At 34.7% G+C, this 26,529-nt stretch overlaps 3 protein-coding genes, 1 non-coding gene and 1 pseudogene across 6 annotated transcripts; 2 read left to right on the forward strand and 3 right to left on the reverse strand.

The window, feature by feature from the left end:
- The first annotated feature begins 8,223 nt into the window (after nucleotides 1–8,223).
- Nucleotides 8,224–12,718, forward strand: LOC145582856 (uncharacterized). 2 transcript variants are annotated; one of them, XM_081639884.1, is made up of 3 exons: nucleotides 8,224–9,732; nucleotides 10,261–11,128; nucleotides 11,917–12,718. In XM_081639884.1, exons 1-3 carry the CDS (start codon nucleotides 8,434–8,436, stop codon nucleotides 12,351–12,353), a joined length of 2,604 nt encoding a protein of 867 aa, XP_081496010.1. In that variant the 5' UTR covers nucleotides 8,224–8,433; the 3' UTR covers nucleotides 12,354–12,718. The 2 variants fall into 2 exon arrangements, with proteins under 2 accessions (XP_081496010.1, XP_081496009.1); XM_081639883.1 differs by having other exon boundaries at nucleotides 8,224–11,128.
- Nucleotides 12,719–12,948: 230 nt separating this feature from the next.
- On the reverse strand, nucleotides 12,949–16,033 carry LOC145582857 (QWRF motif-containing protein 3-like; annotated as a pseudogene). The gene is made up of 5 exons (XR_014099966.1): nucleotides 15,147–16,033; nucleotides 13,950–14,186; nucleotides 13,682–13,771; nucleotides 13,466–13,573; nucleotides 12,949–13,237 (listed from the first exon to the last, which is right to left on the reverse strand). The product of XR_014099966.1 is annotated as a QWRF motif-containing protein 3-like (transcript).
- Nucleotides 16,034–16,442: 409 nt separating this feature from the next.
- On the reverse strand, nucleotides 16,443–20,289 carry LOC145582858 (proteasome subunit beta type-4-like). The gene is made up of 6 exons (XM_081639885.1): nucleotides 20,127–20,289; nucleotides 19,778–19,854; nucleotides 18,414–18,543; nucleotides 18,001–18,160; nucleotides 17,690–17,875; nucleotides 16,443–16,752 (listed from the first exon to the last, which is right to left on the reverse strand). Exons 1-6 carry the CDS (start codon nucleotides 20,177–20,179, stop codon nucleotides 16,636–16,638), a joined length of 723 nt encoding a protein of 240 aa, XP_081496011.1. The 5' UTR covers nucleotides 20,180–20,289; the 3' UTR covers nucleotides 16,443–16,635.
- LOC145583684 (U6 spliceosomal RNA) lies at nucleotides 18,770–18,870 on the reverse strand. The gene has a single exon (XR_014100283.1). It is a non-coding gene; the product is annotated as a U6 spliceosomal RNA (small nuclear RNA).
- A 1,637-nt stretch (nucleotides 20,290–21,926) lies between the features above and the next one.
- LOC145581776 (protein APEM9-like) lies at nucleotides 21,927–26,304 on the forward strand. Its single transcript, XM_081638803.1, has 6 exons — nucleotides 21,927–22,119; nucleotides 22,771–22,935; nucleotides 23,048–23,125; nucleotides 24,130–24,415; nucleotides 24,853–25,178; nucleotides 25,749–26,304. The coding sequence occupies exons 1-6, from the start codon at nucleotides 22,046–22,048 to the stop codon at nucleotides 25,876–25,878; spliced, it is 1,059 nt and encodes a 352-aa protein (XP_081494929.1). The 5' UTR covers nucleotides 21,927–22,045; the 3' UTR covers nucleotides 25,879–26,304.
- Nucleotides 26,305–26,529: the final 225 nt, after the last annotated feature.

Genomic DNA, 26,529 nt, shown 5'->3' on the forward strand with positions numbered 1-26,529 from the left:
AATATTGATGGCTTTTATACCTTTGCATATATGGAGAATGTGGGCCTTGGCCCAGTTGACTTGCCTTGTGGACTGATCTTGACTTTAGCACAATTGGAGAGTTGAACCTTGACCTTGGGCTTTTAATTGGATCGTTTGATGTCTGGGCCCAATTGGACTAAATTGGACCCAAACAACTTTTATTTATATCAAGGTAACCTTTATTCATGTTATGGTAACTTTTGCTCATTTTAGTATAACTTTATAACAGATTTTATTGTACATCTGATTTTTTTAACATATTAACAATATGAATTTTAGCCTTTTTTTTCGCCAAAGAGAAATGTAATTAGGAAAATTATAAACTTAAGAGTAATATGATTGTTCGATTATCCTGTTGCGTGCATGACAATAATCGGTTTGGTCCAGCCTGATTACAAGAATACTACGGTGGAGGATTTCCATGAATGCATGCAATGAAAAGAACTGTGATACTATTTTATCAAGAATGGTTACACAATACACTTAAAATTATCTTCATTTTATTGGGGTCAAGTCCCGACTTCTTTTTTAGGGTCAAATGTTTAACTTTATAACAAAATAATTAGATGTCTCCAAAGAACCTATAACAAAATAATTTTAAAAGGTGAAATCTATAGGAAATTTAGAAAGAAAGAAAAACAAAGGTTAAGTAGGATCAATTGATCTCATATTATGTAAGTGTATATATATGTCTGTGTGTTAAAAGTAAATATCTTAGTGGTGTGTGTAAATCTTTGAAGGCATTAATGATTCTTAAAAAGAGGATTTTTAATTAATCCACGCATAAACGTACAGGTAAGAAGTGAAAATAAATAACTATAGATAGGTAAACGTTTAACTTCAATACCGTTAGCTAAAATAATAGATTGATACATTTTCTAAGGAAAAAAACTCAAATCCAATAATTAATTTGTTAAATCAATAAAAGTGATTTCCTTCAAAAAAAAATCAACAAGGTTAACCACTTGATGTTACATAGAGAAATTGAAAATCTTGACTTATTGAGAAAACCTCACATGCTGCCATCACTCCCCTTCAAAAATGTCATAATTTTGTTCTCCACTTCCGAGTTTACAATTTAGGAGAGAGAAAAAAGGATGTCGTCGTAGACTCAATCAAATTGTGTTTAAGTCAAAATGACTAGCTATCTACCCATCTTATAACACCCTAAGGCATGCTTTGGTATTATACAGCAGCCTTCACAATAACAAACATTGTTGACGTGGGTCCAAAAATTTTCTTTATGCTAACAGGCCCAATACATTTCACACAAATTGTAGTCTATGTAGAGCCGTAGAGGTGTCAATTAGAATCATCAGTCGAGTTCAAGTCTAGCTCAATTAATATGAGTACTTTACTATCGTATAGTACGAGTATTATTATTATTATTATTATTATTATTTTAGTTTCTGTAAAAATTTCCTAATGCTTACTTTTGATTGGCCCATGCATTTACTTTATACTGTATTTTTAATGTTACAAAGTATCTTCTTAACTTATTTGATAATCACTCTTTAATTACTTTTTTGCATTAGTAGTCGGTACCAATAAAAAAAATAAACCTGCATCTTAGTTAGGTTTTGATCTGATCTTTTGGTAACTTTACAATTTAGTGATTTGCTTCTTCCTTTACTAATTAAAATGTGAATTAGAATTTTCATGAAAACATTAGTAATAGACTTGGTTGACAAAAACATACAAAATGATATATTACACGGATTTCATTATAAACAACCAATGCTTTAGGTGTAATAACACTATATATAAATTAAACAATCAACATCAAGAAAGATGTGATTGATCAATTAAGAACTTCCATTACCTAAATGAGACCCTAGCAGGGGCGGATACAGGATGGGTTCAAATGGGTTCATTGAACCCACTGATCTTCTGAAAAAAAAATTTAAAAGTAATTTTTGTTGATACGTTTAAAGATTTCCAAGCGCAGCCCAGTGGATTTTTTTACATTGCATCCTAACTATTAGATTGTAAGAGATCAACGTTTCGAGTCCGGCATTCCACAAAACCTCACTTTTATTTTTGTTGGAACATTTAGTCAATACCATCAGGGCTACTGGGCCTACCCTCAAACTTTCTCTCTCTTACTCCCCATTTTCCCCCAAATTCCCAAACCCTTCCATCAACCCAGTACATAAGTTCACTGTTTTTAAATTGATACTACTTGCGAATTGCTAATTTGATAAGTACAGTATAGTATATAATTGGATGATATGATTGATTGTGGAGTTAGATCTTGTTGGGTTATTGTAATTTATTGATAATTGATATATACTTGTAATTTATATACTACGTAAGTTTTTTTTTTTTTTTTTTTTTTTTTTTTTTTTTTTTTTTTGGGGGTGTAATATTGAGTTTATAGAGTTTGAACTTAGAATGTTAGATTAATTAGAGATTTTAAATTAGTTTGATACTTGTTTGATTTTGTTGTATTATTGATGTACTATATTAAAAACTAGAATGTTAGAATTCAATCCTTGCTTATGGATAAATTAACAATTACATGAATTTTCCCTGATATTAATGTAGACTGTGGATTTTTTTGTTTTCACCATGAGTTCAGAGTTTTTCATGAAACTAACGTGCCGAAAACCTGCTTGAATAATACTTTAGTTACTTGTCGCGAGAGAGACTTATTTCTAGAGTTAGTGATGATGATGTGTATTGACATGCTAATAAAGTATGAAAACTCAAATAACGTTTTTGTGTTTTCTTTCATTTTTCTAAGTGTATTCCATTCGTAGGACGAAATTTAAACTTATGTATCGAATCTTAATTAATAAATTTTTCGCTCATTTTTTAACGATTCCGAACCCACTCTTTGGAATGTCTGAATACGCCACTGGACCCTAGAATACCTAACTGGTGATTAGAATCATCTCTTAGAACAACTACAGACTACCATTAAGCACATTCCAAAAAAACCATGTTATTGAACCAGACCCATTCTCAAGCTAGAATTCAGCTTTGTATTCTGAAATTGATTCGAAATCATGTATTTTAAGGGTTTAACCATTTATTTTATTGATACAAAGATTATTACATCCTTCAATCTTAGAGAATTTTAGACTTTTTAGGGTTTCAGAAGGATAGAGCGGTCCAACAAAGTTTAATTTTTATGCATGTTTTGACCCACCTTTACTTCTCCTGTAACTGATAATTTTTATGCATTAAGTCACCTACATTTGTCTGTGTCACGCTTGCTATGCCCGGTCTTATGTGGAAATGCTCATAAGACGTGCAAAATGTATTTTACACTTGTTTGTATTTAAAGAAAATACTCTCTATTCTATATGAATTCGCACATAGAATGTTGTGTTGGACTACATGTACACTTAATCCCTTATATAAATACATTACATGTTACACTAAAGACATGTGTTCAATTTCTAATGCGTGCAAGCCGTGCATCATACATGTGAAGTATCGCGTGCACAACATGAATGTAAACACACTCGCACAACACCTAGATGGCTACATGCAGCACCTGGATCATAAAAACTAGTGTTTCCGCAATTACATCTTCAATTCAAATAAAAGGTATAACTTGAACAAAATTTCTCTATGAAGTTTTTCACCAAAAAGAAGAAAATAATCCGAATTAGGCATTCGGAGCGTCGATCATGCGTAGTAGGAGTGGGGACAAACATTAATGTGCAATAGCTTTGGGGCCCTTTTATTTACACGCGAGAAAATTCAGAAAATAAATAGGCACGTGCGACACACACATGCTAGCCTTGTAAGAGGATAGGTAAGAAATTCATGATTTTTATAAAAAAGAAAAAAAAAGAAAGAAAATAAAAACATAGTGTTAAGAGTGATGGGAATGAAGGAGACAAAGTGATGTTCTCTCTACAATAATATTATAATGTGGACCTCACATCATCTTCTTGGCTTTTTGGGGAGTTCCTCTACAAAATTCATCTTCTAACCATGTTTTTCTTTTTCAAGATGCCTACCTACCTAGCTTATCTATGTGTAGTATATAGTCTTCCTTTTTTGCCCTTGATATTTTTATTTTGCTACTAAGAGTTTAAGGACAATATGGTAATTTCCATCTTTAGGTTGTTGTTGACTCCATATTGAAGGATATCAATTAGTATGAACATGCAATGCATAATGTTTTGGTTAGAACTTTTAGACTATTAGCATTTAATAAGAAGCATGGCTAAGCTAATGCCTAATTGACCTAAGTTTATTCTCTTTTAGAGATAGAGTGGTCGATACCGTGAAAGAGGTATTGACGTATTGTTGTAAACAATGATATATTCGATAAACATTGTCTATTACACATACAATGGACTAATGGAGTGTGTTTATATTTCACGACTTCATGTACTAATATGTACATGCAACCCACGTACTAAATCCGCCTCTAGAAGCCAGGACACATATAGTATGTCTTATGAAATACCTACTAGACGATACACTTAATTAAATACAAGATTGTAACGATATAAGATCGATTATACAATACAAAATGTGATCGAATCTGTATTTTTGCCAAATAATGTATATACTACCTCCGGTCCAAATTACTCGTAACTTCGGAATATTTTATATCTCACAAATAATACCCCAAAGTTACAAGTAATTTGGACCGGAGGTAGTATATACTTTATCTTTTCTAAGTTTGCCTCCGTTGATTTTCTTTGCTTTGTTAATGCATGTCTCATTATTGCAATATTACTAATATCTATTTGATCCTATTCTTTCAATATGGTTATGTTACTTGCGTAGCACTTGGTGGATATAAAGAAAACAACCATGCATACACAATTCCTCCTTAATGATTCATGTTAGCCGCATGCCCGCATCCATCATTTTGATGTATCATCTTGTAGACTTGCATGGCGGTACACTTTCATATTGTCATGTACGGAGTATAACTACTTTATGTTGGTCCATATTCATTTTCGTACAATTTTTTTTCTTATATTCTTTATAATGTAAGGTACAACAACGTTATCTTATACTTCCTCCGTTTTTATTTTTTTAGTTGACACGTTTCTTTAGTTATATTTGTTAATGTACAAATTTAGGGTCTGTTCTCATACATTTATTTTCAGTTCAGTTCAACTCCTAATTTCCTTCTCTTATAAAATATTCATTTCAGTTCAGTTTAGTTCAGTTCAGCTGAGTTCAGTTCAATGAGAACAGACCCTTAATCATTAATATCTTTAATTAATGATAAGCAAAAATTATAAAAGGTTGATATTTTGAAAATATATATTGTGATGAAGAATCTAACAAGATCTCATATTTTTCATTACTGATAAAGCACAAAATACGATCAAAGAAAAGTGAGTAAATAGTGCTAAAGTCAAAACGTATCAACTAAAAAATATGCTGCAGTAGTAGATACTACCTATTATTTATAACATTTGGAGTTCTTGCATGCTCATATAATTGTGCAAAATAGCTGTAAGGCCCACGGAATTTTAAGACTTGGCCAATTGGCCACAACTCATGGCACCAAAAGTTCCACAAAGAATTGGCCATCATTATGCTTTATTTTATACATCACAAAGTAAATATATAATTGTCACATGTATGATTAATTGTTGTCTTAGAATTAATTTATTTGTTACACTGTCATTTTCTGCAACAAATTAAGGAGTATTAATTTAAGACAATACTCTGCTTGGAAATGAAGTAGAAATCATGAAGTATTTAACCTGAAGATGATGATTGTTTTGTCTTTAATTAAGAACAACAATAATCATTAAAATTGGTAATTGGTCATCATGACAAATGTAAATAATTAACCTTTTACTCAAAGTCAAAACATAGATAATAGCAAAAGTTACCATATTTAACGTATGAAAATATACAGTAATTAAATTTACCTAATTAGCTGAATAATTAGTACACCTTCTAGGGTCATAATCTCATATTTTTCACTTGAGGTGGGGATGGGAGACAAAAAGAGCATCTTGTTAATTTTGAATTTCTGGCGCCATCTAATCATGGTTTGTTAAACTAATTAACATTATAAAATAATTAGCTACGTAAAGTTAGGTAGTCTAGAGAATGACATGTAGTATAATCCTTGTCCAAAGTATTTTCCCCTCATTTGGTATATTACTATTGCTTATAAAGCACAAAATTTTATGTGTGGCTGGCTATACTATATGATCGAGGATACTGTATCAGGATATTCAAGAGTTATTCGGTTGGTCAAGGGTTACTTGGTGCTTAATGAGTAACTCAATCAATCAGAAGTTACACGATCAAGGGTTACTCGATTGATCATAGGTTACTTGGCTAACCAATCGCTCAAGGATTACTCGGTCTGTTATCCTGTTTGTTACTCGGTCGATCAAGGGATGCCCGATTAGTGTTTTAATGTGGTCAACTAGCCACGCAGAAAACACGCTAATTGAAAAACTGGCAAAATTGGCTTTTTTATATTAAAAGACAAAAGAGATTAAATGAATGTGTTTTCCTTAATAAAAGTAAGTTTCAAGCTTAATTAGATAAAATCAAGGTTAATATTAAGACTAATCGGATGTCAGCACAAGGTGAATCAAGAATTAATATTCTCCTCCATGTTTTTTTTAAGTGTTACAGTTTGACTTTTTTACTATTCACATAATGGTTTTGACTTGATAGTTTACTAATTTGGAGAAAACAAATGTTATTGTCTAATATATTGTTGGATTCGTCACAATGGATACTTTCATAATATCTTACTAACATATAATTAGATAAATTAGTGGTCAAAGTCGTGTCTCGGCATGCGTATTTGTTCAAAATGTAACACTTACAAAAACACGGAGAGAGTAGTGATAAACAAAATATGTTTTAGCATTTTATATATTCTTTGGGATTATGAATTTGTTTTTTTTTTTTTTTATACATATATAGTTGGGATTAGAGACTAAGAGATGAGGGGTTGATGATTTGTTTTTAGATACATTTAAAGAAGATATTCCAATTTCCTTAAATAGTAATAATCCCTAAATCCAATGGAATCATTCCCTAATGTATTGTTCTGACAAATCCTAAAGTGATTACTATTTATATAATATGATCCATTTATTAAAATAACATTAATCAATTTTCATCTCATTTTTTTTAGTGGTGTGCCAAAAGAAAAAAAAAAAAAGAAAAGATAAATACTTAAAAGAGAAGCAGAGGAATCATGGGTGGGAACTTGAAATTTGCTTTCTCGGATCCTGCGTGAAACAATTGTCACTATAACATTAACACATACCCATCAATATTGATGGCCAAAGATAAAGGAAACAAAGGAATGATGAAAAAGGAGAAAAAGATAAAGAAAACACAATTTTATTTTATTATTATTATTTTTTTTGGGTAAAATACATTAAAGAAAATCCAATGATAAATAAAACAGTATTGAAGCAAAGCAGACAAAACTACAATAACTTTCAAGATAGATACATGTGAGAAGCAAAACCACAAACAAATAGGATGAAATTTTACTTAAACATCTCAAAGATTTCAGTAGAGTATCACTATCTAAGAGCTTTCAATTCTAATGTTTGGCCAAGATTGTTTTGTTAGGGAGTTATGGATGTGGTCATGTGGACAATTCTACTATGGACTACGTGATATTATTTTGACATGATATGAATATGATAATGAAATTTATAAGTAGTAATTAAAATATGTTATTAAATTATAGGACTATCGACCATCTTAGTAATCTGGCCTATTGTACATAAACTCTTATTAGTAGCTAATAGGTTAAGTTCTCATTAGTCTCTTTGTCAATCATAATTCAATATATGTGATCTGGTATATATTATATATTTATATTGTACACAGTTGGACAATTTAGGTAACACTTTACTTTTTATCCGTTTGACATACATGAACATATATGCTATAGAAAACATTGTAACATAAGAATTATGCATTCCATTAGATGTTCTCTACACCTCCTCATGAACCACCAAAAAAATTAAAAAAGTCATATTGATTGATATGATATCACCCATGCCAATCAAAAAACAAGAATAGTTTTTGAAATAGTAGTGAAATTCAACCTCACTATTCAAAATAAGAGGTAAATAGGTAGGTGGTGATGGTTGTTAATAGAAAGAAAGAAAGAAAATGAAGAAAAAAAAAAAAATACAAAATCATGTTATTTCTTTCTTTTTTGATTATCTTTTTTGTCAATCTATATCACTCTCTCTTCTCCAACTCTCAGTCCCACTCAAACCAAAAACTCATGATGAAACACCCTCTGCACCCTGCACTCCAAAAAAGCACCATTTCTTCTCTTACTAGATTTTCTACTATTACTCATTTTTCTTCTACTATTTCTCATCATCATAATTATCTTCATTTTCTTTCTTCCCTTAAATTTACCTTCTTTCACTTCTTTTCTTCCACACTTCGATTTTTCTTCACTCAAAAACCATGAAATTCTCTTCTTCTCTGTTTCCCTCTGTTTTTCTCTGTTCTTTCCTCACCATTTTTCCCTTACTAATTCAATCACAAACACCCACATTTCAAAAATCCCAAATCCCAATTCAAGTTCTTTCTCTTCTTTCCCTTAAATCTTCACTCAAAGACCCTCAAGATTCCCTAAAAAGTTGGGATCCTACCCCAATTTTATCAAATTCTTCCCCTGTTTCTCCCCATCATTCCCCTGTTTGGTGTTCTTGGTCAGGAATCAAATGTGCCCTTAATTCCTCCTTAATCATCTCTTTAGACCTCTCTTCGCGTAATCTCTCCGGCGATATCCCACCAGATATCCGCCATTTATACTCTCTTAGAACCCTCAATTTGAGCAAGAACTCATTTGAGGGTAATTTTCCCACCTCAATTTTTGAATTATCAGAGCTTAGAATCCTTGACATAAACCATAACAACTATAATTCAACTTTTTCTCAAGGACTTTCTAAGCTCAAATTCCTTACACATTTCAATGGTTATAGCAACAGCTTCATCGGCCATTTACCACTTGATCTCCCAGACATCCAATACCTCGAGTACCTTAACCTCGGAGGCAGCTACTTTTCGGGCGGTATTCCGGCAGAGTATGGCAGTATTCCTAGGCTAAACTTCCTTGATTTAGCAGGAAACAGCCTAAATGGTACAATACCACCAGAACTTGGTTCTTTGAATCAGCTTGAGCATCTTGAAATGGGGTATAACAATTTTGAAGGGTCTTTACCAATTGAGTTGGGTATGTTATCCAACTTACAATACTTAGACATCTCAAATTGTAGCTTATCTGGGAGTATACCCCAAGAAATTGGGAACTTAACAAACTTAACTGCACTGTTGTTGTTTTCCAACGACTTTTCTGGTGTGATACCATCTAGCCTATCCAACTTGAAAAGACTACAATGGCTTGATTTATCAGGTAACCGGCTTTTGGGCTCGATTCCTGAGTGGATTTCAGAGCTTAAGGAGCTGAATGTACTAAGTTTGTTAAGCAATGAGCTAAGTGGTGAAATTCCACAAGGTGTTGGTGAGCTTCCAATGCTCGAGTTTCTTCTTCTTTGGAATAACAACCTTAACGGTTCGTTGCCTTCTAGTCTTGGTACCAATGGAAAATTGGTTAAACTCGACGTTTCCTCGAACCGCCTCACCGGGGTTTTGCCGGAGCGATTGTGCTCTAACAACACCTTGGAGAAGCTTATCTTGTTCAATAATCAGTTTACTGGTGAGTTGCCAACATCACTTGTGAATTGCACTTCATTAGTAAGGGTAAGAATTCAGAACAACTTGTTTAATGGAAGTATCCCAACTGGCTTTGGACACTTGCCTAATCTTGTTTTTATGGATGTTAGTAAAAATAATTTTAGTGGGAACATTCCCAATGATCTTGGGATTGCACCCAAATTGATGAATTTGAATGTTTCAGAGAATTTCTTTAGTGGGGAATTACCAAATGGGATTTGGGGTAGTCCTAGTTTGCAGATTTTCTCAGCTTCTTTTTGTGGGATTTCTGGGAATATCCCAGATTTTAAGGGGTGCAAAAGTTTGTACCAAATTGAGATGGAAGGGAACAATTTAAAGGGTTCAATCCCTTGGAATATAGGGCACTGTGAGAAGTTGATTTCCTTAAATTTGAGGAAAAATATGTTGACAGGAATTATTCCTTGGGAAATTTCTACTCTTCCTTCTATTAATATTGTTGATCTTTCTTATAATAATCTTAGTGGGAGTATTCCTTCTAATTTTGATAATTGTAGAACTTTGGAGACTTTTAATGTGTCATTTAATCTTTTGAAGGGGTCTATACCATCTTCTGGGTCGATTTTTCCTAATTTGAATGCATCATCATTTATGGGTAATGAGGGGTTGTGTGGTAATTTGATTGGGAAGCCGTGCTTGTCGGGTTCTCCGGTGGCCGGAGCATCGGATATGGAGGATAAGAAGCCTAAGAAGACGGCAGGGGCTATTGTGTGGATCATGGCCGCGGCATTTGGGGTTGGACTGTTTGTGTTGATTGCCGGTAGTAGGTGTTTTCATGCCAATTATAGCCGTAAAATATCCGAGGGTAAGGAGATTGGTCCGTGGAAGTTGACTGCCTTTCAAAGATTGAACTTCACCGCGGATGATGTGTTGGAGTGCTTGGCAATGAGTGATAAGATCATCGGAATGGGAGCTACCGGGACAGTGTATAGGGCGGAGATGCCTAGTGGCGAGATCATAGCAATCAAGAAGTTGTGGGGGAAGCAGAAGGAGACGTTGAGGAGGCGAAGAGGGGTGCTCGCCGAGGTGGAGGTGTTAGGCAATGTAAGGCATAGGAACATTGTAAGGTTATTAGGGTGTTGTTGTAATAGGGAAAGCACATTGTTGCTCTATGAGTACATGCCTAATGGGAGTTTAGATGATTTGTTGCATGGCAAGGTCAAAGGAGAAAATCTAATAGCAGATTGGCTTACTAGGTACAAGATTGCCCTTGGTGTGGCTCAAGGCATATGTTATCTCCATCACGATTGCGATCCAGTCATTGTTCATCGCGATCTTAAACCTAGTAACATCCTTCTAGACGCCGAAATGGAGGCAAGGGTGGCCGATTTTGGGGTGGCCAAGCTCATACAAAGCGACGAGTCTATGTCCGTCATTGCTGGATCATACGGCTACATTGCACCCGGTATAGCTCTTCTCCTTCACTCTTAACACTTAAATCTGTTATAAAGACATCATTAATTTAATTAACTAACAAACTTATCTGAAATTCTAAGTTGAAAAAATTCAATCATGCATGTGGTCCAAACTCCAAAGTGTTATGGTATGTCAGTGTGTGTATAACATACAACAAGTATGTTATTTATTCAAACATTTGGAAGCATGCTTCTTTTTGTACAATTTGGTGACAGACGAAAATTAAATCTACCCATAAAATTGGAAATTTGGAATACTATATAAACTATGTGTGATGTTGATTCATCAAACAAATAAAGTTATAGTGCAAACACCAAAAATTCCTTATTGTCATTTGTCAGTGAACTGACTCAGCAACTCGGTAACTCAGTGTTATTTAGTGGCATACTACAATCTTACACAGTAGTGGCTCTTTCAACTGTTACGCGTGATGTTGCTTTTTCTTGCTTTTTTTCTTTCAAAATCATTTAAATTTGGACCTACTCACCAATTTGTCAAACACTTAGTTTGTAATAATCTTTGGTGCAATATATTGCATTGACTCATTTAGTCATTTACTCATTTTTAGCACCTTTTTATTAGTTAATTTCATGGTTAAGGTTAATAATATTAAAAAACAAAAAAAAAGTTGTCTTCTTGTTTGTATTCACTTAAGTACTAAACCCCACCAATTACTTGGGTGAATTCAATTAACCTTAAGTAAGAGCCAAGTTTAGTAATCTTTATGTTTTCAACTTTTTTTTGTACTAAAGTATTGTTTGTGTTTGGATGATGCAGAGTATGCTTATACGTTACAAGTTGATGAAAAGAGTGACATCTATAGTTACGGGGTGGTACTATTGGAGATATTGAGCGGAAAAAGATCAGTACACCCGGAATTTGGTGAAGGAAATAGTGTTGTAGATTGGGTGCGTACCAAAATTAAGGCAAAAAATGGGATCAATGATATCCTAGACAAAAATGCAGGGGCGTCGTGTGCATCAGTAAGAGAGGAGATGATGCTTGTACTTAGAGTCGCGTTACTTTGTACAAGTCGGAACCCTGCTGATAGGCCATCCATGAGGGATGTTATATCAATGTTGCAAGAAGCCAAGCCTAAGAGAAAATCTCCTAGTCTAGGAAGAGGTGATAGTGGTGATCATGTAATAGAAATTGGTGGTTGTGTTGATGTTCATGACAATGTTGGTGCACCTCCTTTAGGTGAAAAGAAGTAAAGAAATTAAATTATGTTAATATTAGTACTAATCTTTTTTCTAATTATTATTTTCTATTTTTTGGGGTATTTTTTCAATTTCTGATTCAAATTGTGGGGGGTGGTGGTATAGAAATAGTTTTTATGAAGTGATTTTTGATGGAAATTTGAGGCAATGATTTTTTTCTAGTACTAATTATAACAAGGTATTGTTTGATGTGGCCAGCTTGTGCTTTTTTAGAGGTGATAATTATATTGCAGATTTATTCAAAAAGCAAATATAAATCCATTCATTACTATTGTAGCTAGAATTAGTCAAAAGAAATTATGAAGTTAGCTTAAAAAGGGCATTTCCTTTCGGTTTGAGAATTATCAAGTGCATACAGTATATCTCTAGAAGATGATATGATAAGTACACTCTAGATTTCTAGCTGTGGGTGTCTATCTATCATCCCCCACCAGGCCGAGCACTGCAGCTGAATGTCGATGGTGCAGTGCTCGGATGCTCGCTCTTGGATAGGCTTTGGTGATCGCCATGGTTTTAAATGTAGCAAGACTCGAGTACTATTATGAGGCGGCTCGTATAATGCACTAGCTCATCAATCTTGTAAATATATATAGAATTTTGGTATAATTCTTTCAAAATTTGGCCTTTGAAAGACCCATCATCATACAAAAATTTCAGCCTCACCACTTTTGGGGGCAATTGTAGATATAGACATAGCATGCAAGAACAATATGATCAATTGATATAACAATATATTAAGAGACATTTAACATAGAAAAAATTAAAGCTGTCTCCTTGTTTTTAAAGGATCTCATAAGGTGCTGTTTACAATTCCTCTGGCTTTCCTCTGGCTCCTTATTTCCCTGTAAGAGATGTACTACCAAGCTTTTCTCATGTGCCTGTTCACACAATAAATTACGTTAGACTATTACGGAGTAAGTACGTGCTTATTAACATAGTACGGACTACAAAGTACCCTATATATATAGTCGTAATTCATACAAATAATAACACATTGATGTTGTACTGTTTTACTATTAGGAGTACGGTTTGATTATAAGATTGCTTATATCTGAACCTTTTTTACCACGCTACCAGCAAAAATTGAATCCGAGCTAAGACCATACCTCTAGTGACATAACTGACGCAATTTCCTTCTCCAAATCTTGAAAGCATTCCACGTTTTGATTGACAGTATACACAAGCTCCCTTAATGTATTGCTTGCTTTTTCACTCTGCATTCATGCAAGAACAACCCAAACAAAATTAAAAATTTTGAACCAATAATTATGTACAAATAACAGGATATTGAGGTGATTAATTAATTATTAGATAAAATTAACCTGATTTTGAAGGTCTATGATGGTGTCTTCAATATTTTCTATAACTTCCAAAGCTGATTTCATAGCATTATATACAGAAACTATATCAGCCTGCACACAAAAAGCCAACTTATTTTAAATTAGCAATCAAAATAGTAATTTTCATATCATTATTTTATTGTTATTTAAAAATGTATCTTTCATTGATCCTCTCAAATTCAATTACGTGATAGATAATATACGTAGAATATTTTCTTAGCATTCCAAGGTTAAGAAATATGAAACACACCGTTGCACCATCAACTAATGGAAGTTTAGTAGAGTAAGCAGAGAGCTTCCTGGTAACTCTACCAACAGCTTCACAATTTTTTTTCTCCAATTTTTCCCACTCATTGAGAAGCTCAATTTGTGGGCATAATATTTCAAGAAACTTTACTTTTTGCTTTAGTCTTTCCACTTTCATCCTCTTTTCAGCAATTGCATATCTCATTTTGTATAGTTTCAGCCATACACCAAACACTCTCTCCTGTCAAATATCATGTAGACACAACATAAGCATATCATTTAAAATTTCAAACTATTACTCCATATTCTATAGGTATTAAGCGTTTCGTTTCATTTTACGTCTCATCTTGTGTCTTAACACGTCTCGTTTTTACTCATAACATAAATGGCAATTCATGATCACCACCACCCTTTCACTTTTTCTTTTAATTTTTTCCCTTATTGATCACTCATTTCTTTCTATTGTTTTCCCTTACTTTTTTGTTACAAGTTGTCTTTCTTTTCTAAATGCAGGATACTTCGTATTTGATTTTGATAACAACTACGAATAAGGGCTAAGTTTAAAAAAGGGTTGTAAAACTTTAACCATCATAAAGAACTTTCTATACCTCTTTTTAGAAGATGGTGTGATGAAATTAGTTGGAAATCCCTGTAATGCAATCACATAGCATTAATTAGTTTGTTAACTTGTATTATTCTTGGATCAAAATCTTAACTAAGCATATATTATTGATTAACAGGGCAATCCAAAAAAGGGGCTAATGTTGGCTACAATTTACTTATGTTAGTTGGTCAAGTTATATAATGGGTGGGTCATTAGTAGCCAATTTTATAACAGCCCGAACCTACCACCTGCCCAGGAATCAACTCATTTCGTTGTTTCATGGGCCGGTCTTAAGTTACACCCCCAACCCGGCCTGCCTTGTGAATCGGCCAACTAGCCACCATTTCGGAGAGTTATTTGGTGTTAGATTATGTCTTTTATCTACTGATCTACAACACTAGCCTTTGTACAAGAAAAAGAAAAATGAGACGAGATTTTGAGCGTAAGCAAGGTTAGGAGTTTTCGGTTATGTGATGTGGTGAGACCTCTACTAAATTTCCTTTACGTTCAATGGTTCTCATATAACAGATAGATTTTGACATATGAGCAATGTCAATCATACATAAATGAAGATATAAGGGAGGGAAAACAACTGACCTCTGCTTTTCGCCTAACAGTTGCCATAGCAGCCTCAGCCTTAGCATTGGCAAATCTCCATTGAAGCAGCCTACTATGCATAATCTTGTATTGGTGAAATTCTTCTTCTTGAGCTGATGATACCTTCTTCTGCTTGTTGAAGTACTTCAGAACCCCACTTACAGTTTTCACCTTAGGTGACTCTGGTGCCAAGGGCGGGGCGGACAATGGACGGCCTGGAGACAGGGCCCATGCAGAGGGGGATTTGATCAAGGACCTTCCTACAGCCTTCGATATTGTGTTATGAGAATTCGACCTAAATAGCCTAGCCAAATTACTCTGGTTTGCATTGTTGTGATCTTCCTTTGAATCCTTGCTATCCAAACTTAGTCTCCTTCGTGGACTGCCTATGACTTTGGATATAGGAATATTGTTGTAGCTTTCATCTTCTTTCTCTTCCTTAGTGGCGCTTCTAGTCTTGATTATTGACCTTGTCCGATGAACTGATTGTCTAGGGGATGAGGTGGCAGACCTTGAGGCACGGACCTCAGGAAGAGAAGCAGATGAAACCCGGTTTGTGGAACGATATGGGGATGTCCCACGAGACTCTGAAGGGGAAGCAGTTGATGCACCACTGCTACTACGACTCAACCGTGGTGAGCGAGGAATGCCAGCAGATTGGGGACGACGAACTTTGGAGTTGGGGGTCATGGGTGTACTAGTTTCCATATCGGAATCACTTCGTTTACAGATAATTGCCATATTGTTAAGAATAGGAAGACATTTTATGAGATGCAATGATACCAAGAAACCATAGTGGTGGGAGTGTCGCACAGTTACATCACTTACATGCAAATAGGAGTTGCGGGCACGTTGAGGCATATAATAAATGAGACGGCCTAGTCCATAAGCTTAATATGTCACTTTCATCACTTGTGTCAAGAAAACCACCAAGACAAAAGTGTCTATTTATAAGTTTTAAATACAGCTAGAGGTTAAGCTGTCACGCTTAGCCTGCAAGATGACTAATTCCTTCTTATGATTGGGAAATTTTTCAAAAAGAAGAGAAAACTATCAATTAACTGCCTAGAAATTCAGTTGAAAAGGGCCGAAGAATCGAAGATCAAACAAACAAACATGTTCAGCAAACAAGACCAGTATGCAGATAGCCATGTAACATAACCTTAAAAACAGTGACTCATGCAAGCAAATAACCAACTTATGGCACAGAAGAGCATATACGAGTCGTGTAGCTGGCCTGTAGGAAAAAGATGAAAGTTGAGATGAAGATAAGAGTGGTTAAAATCCATAATCACATGAGCAAATAATAATGTTACTGCAATAACTAACAACAATATTTCTTGATTGGGTTTGCACAGGGGGCTAACCATGAAAACATTCTAGTTCTCAAGTAAAGTTTAAAAGTGAATAAAGCTGAAATTACAAACAAAAGCCTCAAAGTCATATTTCATTGCACTCCAACTTTTAACCACTACTAGGGGCAAATCATCTACCATGAGCCCTCAGCACCAGCAGTGGGATTCTTGAATGCAGCGTATTCCCAATATGTCTTCAATGAGTACGGTGGGGAGATTGTCACACCGCCTTCTTCGGTGATCTTTGCAATCTGATATTTTCAAAGTAATACTTAGTTTAGACATATTCTTCAAATCCTCAAAAGACAGTAAAGGTTTTTTGATAAAGTAGTGAATCACAAACATTTTGGACTACAGTATCAAACAGAACTTCTAATCGTCCAAGACATAAACATAGCATTTTGGGAAAGATGAAGGCATCCATCTGAGTATGCAGAAAGGTAAAAAAAAAAAAAAAAAAAAAAAAAATTCTAGATGACTGCATTCACCAGATTTTTAGATATATCTCCAGCATCATTTCTCCCTTAGAGCTGTGTCATTTATAAACATGCATTATCATGATTCTTTATGTTAAAATAATTGACAAAAATGCTTAAATAATCCAAAGGCAAAGTTCAAATCTTTTTTAATCCAAATATATTTGAATTTCTCCCTACCCAAAACCATAGAGAGGAGGAGAAAAGATCCAAAGAAAACCACTTCACATTCCTCACATGCAAGCACTTCAAACAAGTAAAATGATTCCAGTCCTTTTGCCAATTAAATAGGCATCATAAGATAGCAGTATAGCACAAGTTCCATATTTCAGGGTTCTTAAAGATTCTCACTTATCAGTAGCACTGTGCTCTAATATGACAATACTATGTGCACACAAAGACCAGTTAGCTCAGACATCTCCTAACATAATGCATTTTAGGAAAGAGGCATTAAAAACAGGACAATTGAACAAAGCATGCTGGATGTTCCTAAATCAAAACAGTAACTCATCCTAAAACTCAAATGGAGTATTTTATAAGTGGAGATCAATGAGTGCATGTGTAGATAATGAGTCTTTAACAACTTAAAGGATGTGCCTAAGCTACCAAAATGGTGTATCTTTTCAGTTGCTCAGGAAATAGAAGATATTTTTTTTGTAGATGGCTAGAGAGGCATCTCATCAAAAGGAAACCATGACAAAGATGAACAAACCTGAAGCTTGTTGACCGCAGATCGATCACGGTATAGTAGGACGCGCATGCACTTCTCCAGTAGCCTAACACCATCTTCAAAACTCAGGTCTTCCTTCCATTCATCTCGCAGAATTGGCACTGCAAGATGATTACCAAATCCAGTGGCAACGTGATTGTCTTGATAGTGTACACCAATCATATTAACCTACACAACATGCATCAAAAACATCACACCGTTCAAAATCTTCATTAAAAAATGATAGTTATTCTCAGCTACAAAATATTCTAACAACAATCATCTGTGCATTTAGCTGAAGATAGAAAACTCACTGTTCCAAGGTACTTCTGCCCATTTTTAACACCACCAAGGACAAGAGAGTTCCAGAGTGGATTAAACTTGTTACGCCTATTATACATAACACGAGTCAAGTAGTTGTGCACCTCTTTAGGTCCAAGGGAGTTTCCATCATCCCACATGTTGTCATACAGACTGCAAAGATCAAGGTTAAAAAAAGCAGTTACAAGTCAGGAAAGCAAAAACAAACAAGGCACATCAATGATGGAAGGAGCATAAAGTGATTACTCATACTATAGACCTATTGTATTTTTTGTATAACTATTGTGGGCTTCAAGAGTAACAATATACAGTCACTTTGGCTCTTGCTACTTGTTGGCAGCATATTTCAGCACCAAGTTAAATGCACTTATTGAACAAAAGAAATGCCAACAGGATTATCACTTACATGAGATCATCTAGGTAACGCAGAAGCTCCTGAAAGTCACTTATTTCCCCACTGGCACCAAGAAGAGAGTGCTTCCCAATACCTTTCAATCTCTCCACACTCTTGTAACGCAATGTGGATCCATAGGAACCTGTCATACATGTCAATACTTTGGTTATATAAATGCTAAAAGATAAACCGCTTTACACGGTCCCTTATATTGTGTTTGAGGTTACTCCGGAAAGAGCTTGTTAAACAGACACAGGAAAGATACTACAGGGATGGAAATAATGAACAAATGATGAAGATATGTCAAGACTCTGCAATCAATCAATCAATCAATCAATCAATCAAAGCCTTAATCCCAAAAGTGGGGAAAAAATTTGGACCATTTCTCGATTTGTGCGTGTCATCCTTGCGCAGGGGCCATGCTAATCTTCTCTGTATCGTTCCAATTTTATCAGATGTCTCCGAAGACTCTGCAATCATAATACTATAATAGTAGAGTATACATACAGTCAGATTGATGACAAAGGCATTGCAAACTATACTCATGTATCAGCCAAAGATGACAGAATACTAGAGCATGCATAGCCAAGTGAGTATTATAAGTTTAACCCCCAACTTCAAGAATATGACTAATATCCAATCATTTTTTTTTTCTTGATTTTTTTTTAAGAATCATTGGACATAGTAAGATGAGTGTTTACTTGAGTCCTCACTACTTTTATGCTTTGAGACGTGGATAGGCCTTCAAAAACACATTTCTTGTACTCAGTATGTAATTATCCCAAAACACTAGAAAGCGCAGCTTCTAAACTTAAAATATTTAAGTTGACTCTATATAGTCTATGTACAAACCAAGGAATCCATAGGAAAGTTCTCCAATATTAACATATGACACATCCAGTCCACTTAAGTTGTGCAAACAGAGAGGGTCCAACAAATGGAAGTTGTTATCGGCTATATGCTAAAAGCTAAGTAGACAGTAAAATCTCAAAAGGGTTGTATCTCAATTCTCATGAGATACATTCTCCATAATAACAACCACATAATGAATCTTACAAATTGTAGGATCAAAAGAGTTGTTCTGAATGTACTTAAACTTAACCCTAACTGCCTTATCATTCAATAAAATAACAACCTCCAAAAAGAAATCACCTTTTCATCCCCTTCCAAGTTCCAACCAATTGAAGTCTATATCTAAATAATCTAATGATTCATAGAAACCATCTAGCCGTCGCAGCGAAACCCAAACAATAAAATTTTCACAACACTATCATGCGCAAACCCCAAACACAAGTATACATTACTCACTGAAGTATATATACAATTGGAAGCATTAAAGAATCGCAAAAACAAAATGAAAAAAATCAAAATCAGACCTCCCATATCAGCAGCAATGAGAATTCCATCCTTATACTTGATTCCGATAACAGATGTACCAGTCACATAAGGGTACCTGTTTCATACAAAACACTCAATCAAATTCCATTCCCAATTAACTAATTAATTAGCGTCTAATTTCAAACAACACTCTATAAGAAAATGAACTGGATTATACAAACAATCAAAAATTAATACCCACAACAAATTTTAACCAATCTAGCTTTTACAAAACCCTAATCGACGGAATCTGAGAAATGACCCAAAAAAATTGTAAAAATTGAAATAGAGTGAAATGAACCCTTAAAGCATTAAAATTGAAAGTAGAAGAGAGAAAAAAGGGCATACTGAGTTCGCTGAATATCGTCGACGAGTAGAGTGCTGGTGTTTTTGGGATCCATTGAAGTAAGATTGTTGTGTGTTTCTCTCTCTTGATTTTGGTTTCTCTCTTAATCAGCTTTCTTGCGTATTCTTTTTCCTCAAGAAATCGGAAATTAGCATACTCTGCTTTTATAGAAGTACCTTACTTAATGTCCGACATAAAACATGTACACTAAAAAATATTAAGGGGTATAATGGGTATTTTAACTTGAGTACACATGGGGAATTTTTGGGATTTCAATATTTTACTTTTTCTTGTGGGGGTATTGGCTTTTAGGGCCTGTTTGATGAAATGAAGTGAATTGTATTGTTTATAAGTGAAGGAAGTTAAGAACTGAATTGAACTGAAATTAAATTGAAAAGAACATGCCCTTAATCGAGCAAGCCTGATTAATCTTTTTTATCGACAAAAACCATTAATTTAATGGCATTGTTGTAATATTAAAGAACAGTAATCAAATACTACTTCTTGAGCAATCCTACTCGTTAGCTGAGACTGTGTCAAATCGAAGTGAAGTTAATGGGCATCGTGGCATTACTCCACCTACACCATTGAAATTTTCTCCTTCCTCCTTCTTCCTTCCCCGATCTCCACCCAACTCCCACCGACACCACCGTTTCCACCATCTTCATCGTGACAACCTTCCACCGACACCATCTTCCTCGTCTCTGCCCTCCATTAACAGCACCACCATTTTCGATAGCTTTGTCATCAAATTAAACGAAAACCTTATGAAAAAGGTGAAATTAAAGACATGGTAAACGTTACAAGGGTAAAGGTGACCATTTCTTCCGTTGAAGCTGCCATTAAGCTTAATTTTCAATGACCTGAAAACAAATAAAAATAAATATATGTGAGAAGCTTCGATGGAGGATGGAAGAAGGAGATTGCAGTAACGATACCATTACTTTTCTGCATACATGGCCAATTTTTCCAACTCAGTCTATCGAATTTACAAAAATACCCCAAATAATTTATGACAAAGTCGATTTTACTCTCTTAGTAAATCAAATAGATCCACTTGTACTTTCTCCTTTTGATATACAACGAATTATATATTAATCCAACAATAATTTACTAGAAAAAATTAAATTTGCAAAGAAAAAGTAGAATGATAGTAATATAGGAATCCTTGGTATCATTTTAAGTAGGTAATATAAGTAGAAAATTCAAGTTTATTACCTTGATAATAACACAAATTTTGTTTATTAAAAGGCAAAACTGTAAATAAAAACAACTTTTGATTAAAAATATAGTCCCACACTTGTTAATATAATTACAAAAATGTCATGCTGACTGAACATTTTTGTTGCTTTATTTACGACTTTCCCACTTGATAAACGAATTTTATTTGTTAACATGATAAATGGGGCTTCCTCTAATAAATATAAATATATAGTTGATCAAATAATTACGATTACATATGAAGAGAGAGAATCAGTTTTCGGATGCCGTTGAAAAAAAGGTAGCTGATCATAAATCAAAGTAGATAGGGTGAGAGTGATTCAAATGGTGGTTGAACTGAGATTAATTTTCGATTAAAGGGTCATAATGACACTTGCTTGGTTGGCCTTAGTTTTGAGTTATAAGGTTGAGTTTGAGATAGATCTGATTCTAAACCATTTATCATTTCAGATTTGACGAAAAAAAATAAATAAATAAAACGGGACGAAAAAATTACCTACTTACGGTTTGGTCCGGAGTCCTCTGTAATCCGTATTATCTTTGTTTGACTTATACAGTCTTTTTTTAAAAAAAAAACTTTGACTTGTACAGTCTAATCCACCCAAATAACAAAATGTCAACTGACTTAATAACCAGATGATGATGAGGTTGATCTGGGTTTGAAAATTTTCCCAAATTTCTTGAATCCCTTGTTTGTAAAATGGAAGAGGAGGTAGAACCCGCTCAAATGCCATTGGATTTCGTAACTTGGCAACAAATTGATCTTGCGGAAAGGTGTTTCATCCTACTTAATTTCCCTTTTTTTTTTTTTTTTTTAGGTTTTCTATTGTAAAGTTGTTTCAATAGCATGTTAAGACACACAAATTAGGGTTTTATTGATTTTGAAATGCCCAAAATTCAAGCTATTGTAATAAAGATTGCTGCTTTCTCTGTTGGAAATTATCTAAAAGTCGTTATACTCCTGATTGATTTGTATGCTCTTGCTCTGGCCTCTCTCTCTCTCTTTTTTTTTTTTCTTCCTCTTTTCAGTTTTGCTATTGAGATGTTAGTTAAGTCCTATTTTTGCTTTGCAATGGGTGTTTTGGGTGAAAATTTGAGTGTATAGTGATACTGATTGAGCATAATTCCTTAAGTTCGTGCTTCGTATTTTGTAACTCTCAAGTACTGAAGTAAAGGGCTGAGAAGATTGTTCACATTGGCTGTTATTGGTTGATGAGTGATTAAAGTGGTAATATATTCCGGTGTGCGTAAATTAGTTAAAACTTGATAATTGGATTTAGTTGTAGTTGGCTCACTAGGTTTTGCACTTTGTTTGCCGTAGGAATGATGTTCATCTCTTTGCCCTTTTCTCCATGGGGTCTGATGTTTGTTTGAAAGTTGAAACCAAATCAAATATGAAGTATGTGAATTTGTTGCGATGTGCAGTTACCTTGTTAGTGGAATGTTTGAGGAGGCGGCAGCATCAGCCTCTTCAATTTTGACACGCTTACATGATAATAGACACATATACACCGAGGATGATGTTGTATGGCATGAGATGATGGAATCATCTGCAATGGTCCTAGTCCAGTCTTGGAGAGAAACTGGAAGGTATGTGCATTATAAAGCGTTGCTTGAATTGTCTTTAGTATTGTGGAAGATACTCATGTATGTATATTGTTTTGGTGCTAAGAATGATTTTACTATTGTTCCCCTCATTCAGGTCATCAGATTTGTTAAAGGTGCTTGAGGGTTATTTTGGATCAGTCAGTGAAATTCCTGTTCAAGTTGTTCTTACCGGGTATTTCCTAATGTCCTGTTTGTTGTGTTCTAGGATCTTTATGGAATGCCTTCATACTTTCATATATATCTTGTGAAATGACTACTATAATATGTGATATTTAAGGAAGCAGAGAAAGAGCACAAGGGCACAAATGAAGTATACTTCCATTGTTCTTGCTTCTTAGACTAAACACCTTTTGTCCAGTTCTATAGTTCTTAAGAATTAGACTTCCTGCTGTTCATATTCTAGAATGTATCTGCCTATTCCTGAAGGTTGCAAACCTCGCCAGCAGATGTGGCTCTGTAAACTTTCCCAAGACTTTCTTAGAAAACACCTCAATTGAGTCAACCTCCCCCCCCCCCCCCCCCCTTCTCCTTTCTTTCTTTCTAAACTGCAAAATCAGTGACTTTCCTCGTATGCCAAAGCCTTTGCCTCTCTCCTGAATTTTCTATTTTCTTGCTAGAGTAGTAACTATATCAACCAAAGGTTACAGGAGCTCAGAATTGTAATTGTATCCTACAGCGAGTGTCAGTTTAAAATTTGCTGTTGAGACTGACAACCTGACCTCTGTTTTCCTATGTGATTTCTTCAAGAGTTATCTATTCTTTTCTTGCAAAAAACTTTTCCCAGTTCTAGTCCATAACCATCACTGTGAAACTTCATGATATTCAGAGTAGCTCGTGTTAATTGATTTATCATATGGTTCTTGCCAACTTGCAGCTCTTAATTAAATTACTGATACCCTCTCTCCGCATCCCTAAAAGCAAATGTATATTACGGTTTTGGAATCTTAAAATTTTGATATGTGTACTAGTGTTTATGCTAGAGTTCTTGACATATGGTGAGCAGAATATTTACCCTTTCTGCCAAAAGCCTGCTGGCTGAAGAATGGCAATTGGAGAATTAGTGTCTACAGTTTTTGATTACAAATATCATGATCTACAATGCTGATGTTTTCCATTGAGACAAAAGGGGGAAATGGCCATGATTCTAATGTCTGCCTTTCATTTTTTTTTTTCCAGTGCATGTGTGCAGGTCTCAGGTGGACATCCCTCAAGAGTCCGTGACTTCCTGGAGGATTTTCTTTCGAAGTGGCGGTTGAACAATGACAAGTATTATGCTTTTGCTAGTCCGGATGTGCAGAAAATTGATGTGGATGTATCTGCTGGGCATTTCACTTTAGAAGGGGACCAATTTATCAAAGTTGTTGAATTTTATGCATTGACACTTTTAGGAGTAGCTTTAAATGATGTCGACCATGCTATCTCATGGGTTGAGAAAGCTCAGCTACCAGAGAACGCGCGGCAGGTATTTACATTATTACCATTTTGTGTGTATTAATTAGCTATTTGACTCATTGAGCAATCATTTCAAGAACATAATGTTAGTAAAAGCTTATTTCCTGAGGAATGATTAGGTACCAATGTCAGATTCTCAAACTATTGCTATCGGATAAAAAAGATAGGTTGCATTAGTATTATAAAGGGTAGATATAGCCAGTCAATGTTAATGGAGTCTCCTTTAACAAATTATCATTTCCTGTTCATTTTGTAAGTCTTTTCCCCATGATTTACTTGAAAAAGAAGCCACTTTGGCCCTCTTTTCCCGTGTGAGTTGTATATATCACTTGCATTATACCTTTTAGGCTTTCATAACATAGCAGTGTTTTGTGTACATGTTAAACTGAAGCACTGACCATTAAACACTTAATATTTCCTTCTCTCTGAAATCACTTTCTTTCATAGGATCTCTTGAGGAGACTCCACTCTCTGTCTCATCTCAAATCATCTATCTCAACACTTGGTGATGTATCGGTATCAACAGTTGAGGAGCCTGAATCTCATGCTTTATCTTTGAAAGAAGTTAAGCAATCAGATAAGACCATGACAGTCCTGAGCATCCAAGGTCACAATGGAGGTGTTGATTCAAAACATCCTTTTTGGATATCATTGCAGAACATAACCCAAAGGTCTTGCAATTCAGTTATTGCATCTAGAAGGAAGATCTTCTTGGCTTGTTTGATCTTTGTGATTAGCTATTTCATTCAGAAGAAACGAGAATCCATTAAGAGGTAAGTCAACTTTATTCTGATACTGTTTGTTCTGGCCCCCACAAGAAGCGTTCATCAAATTTTTTTTTTTTGGGTTAAAAACAAGGTATGTTACCTTCAAAAAAAGAAAAAAGAACGAGGTTTGAATATTAAGCTGATTACCGACACCAGGGCATTAAGTTACTCCCTCCGTTTTTAAATACTTGCTCTATTTCTCCATGCACGGAGTTTTAGGAGAAATTGGATAAAGTATAATATGAAGGTTGGAGTAGGTGGAAGAATAAAAAATTGTAAAAAGCAAAAGTAGTGGAGAAAATTGGAGGAGAGAGAATATGAAATTAATAAATTATGATTTATGTTGGGTCCACTAAGTGAGAGAAATGAATTAAATATTGACTTTCCAAATAAGGAAATGGAGCAAGTATTTAAGAACGGCCGAAAAAGGAAAGTGGAGCAAGTATTTAAAAACGGAGGGAGTATCATACATTCATACTCCATACAACACCAACTTAACCAGTAATTGCAAATGCAATTATTGTGATTTTGTTTCTGAATTAGGTTTTTTTTTTTTTTTTTTTTTTTTACTCTCAGGGGTGTTCTTAGTAGGGTGTTATCGCTGAAACAGACTTTGGTGGATTTTTGGAAGCTTGCATTTTCGTACCAAGTGAACCCTTTGGCTGCTGTTCAGCCCCTTCCTGCCTCAACAAACAGGAGCTGGTGATTGTGTTTGGACTGCCAGTCTGCCACTGATGCATTGATCTTCACATCTCACCACAAGCTTGAACTAGTTGTTTTCTTTAGCCAATGGGGGTTACTATGTGCCATGTTCATCATATGCACAATGGCTGCAAGCAGCTGAGTTCACTTCGGCTGTTTCACATCATGTATATATTGATCTGAATTGAGAACGAAAGAAAGAACAGTACATGGGTCACATAGGAAGGAAATGCCTTAGCCTGAGGCATGGCAGAGCTTTTGTAAATTTTAGAACGCAAAATGTGGAAGGAAAACCCTTGATGATTGTATAGCTGTATGGATTGAAATTGGTTGGTTTTGGTTTGATACCTACAAAACTGCATAATCAAATTCAAAAGGGTTTCTAACTATATATCTCTCTCTAATTACAGTATTGTCTTTAGATTGGGTACATTGGTAATTTCCTTTTGTATTACTACCTCCGTTACATATTATTTACAACAACGATTAGGCATTTTTCCTCTCTACTTTATGTCCAATCGTTGCAAATAATATATAACGGAGGTAGTATTAACAATTATATAGTTGCCATATTAGTTCTGTTTCTACTTGCTGTAGATAGTAGGAGTATATGATATATTAGCTTCAACCTCCAAAGGAATCGTAGCTGGTTAGA

Source organism: Chenopodium album, chromosome 15 (genome assembly GCF_948465745.1).
Source record: "Chenopodium album chromosome 15, dcCheAlbu1.1, whole genome shotgun sequence".
NCBI lineage: Eukaryota > Viridiplantae > Streptophyta > Magnoliopsida > Caryophyllales > Amaranthaceae > Chenopodium > Chenopodium album.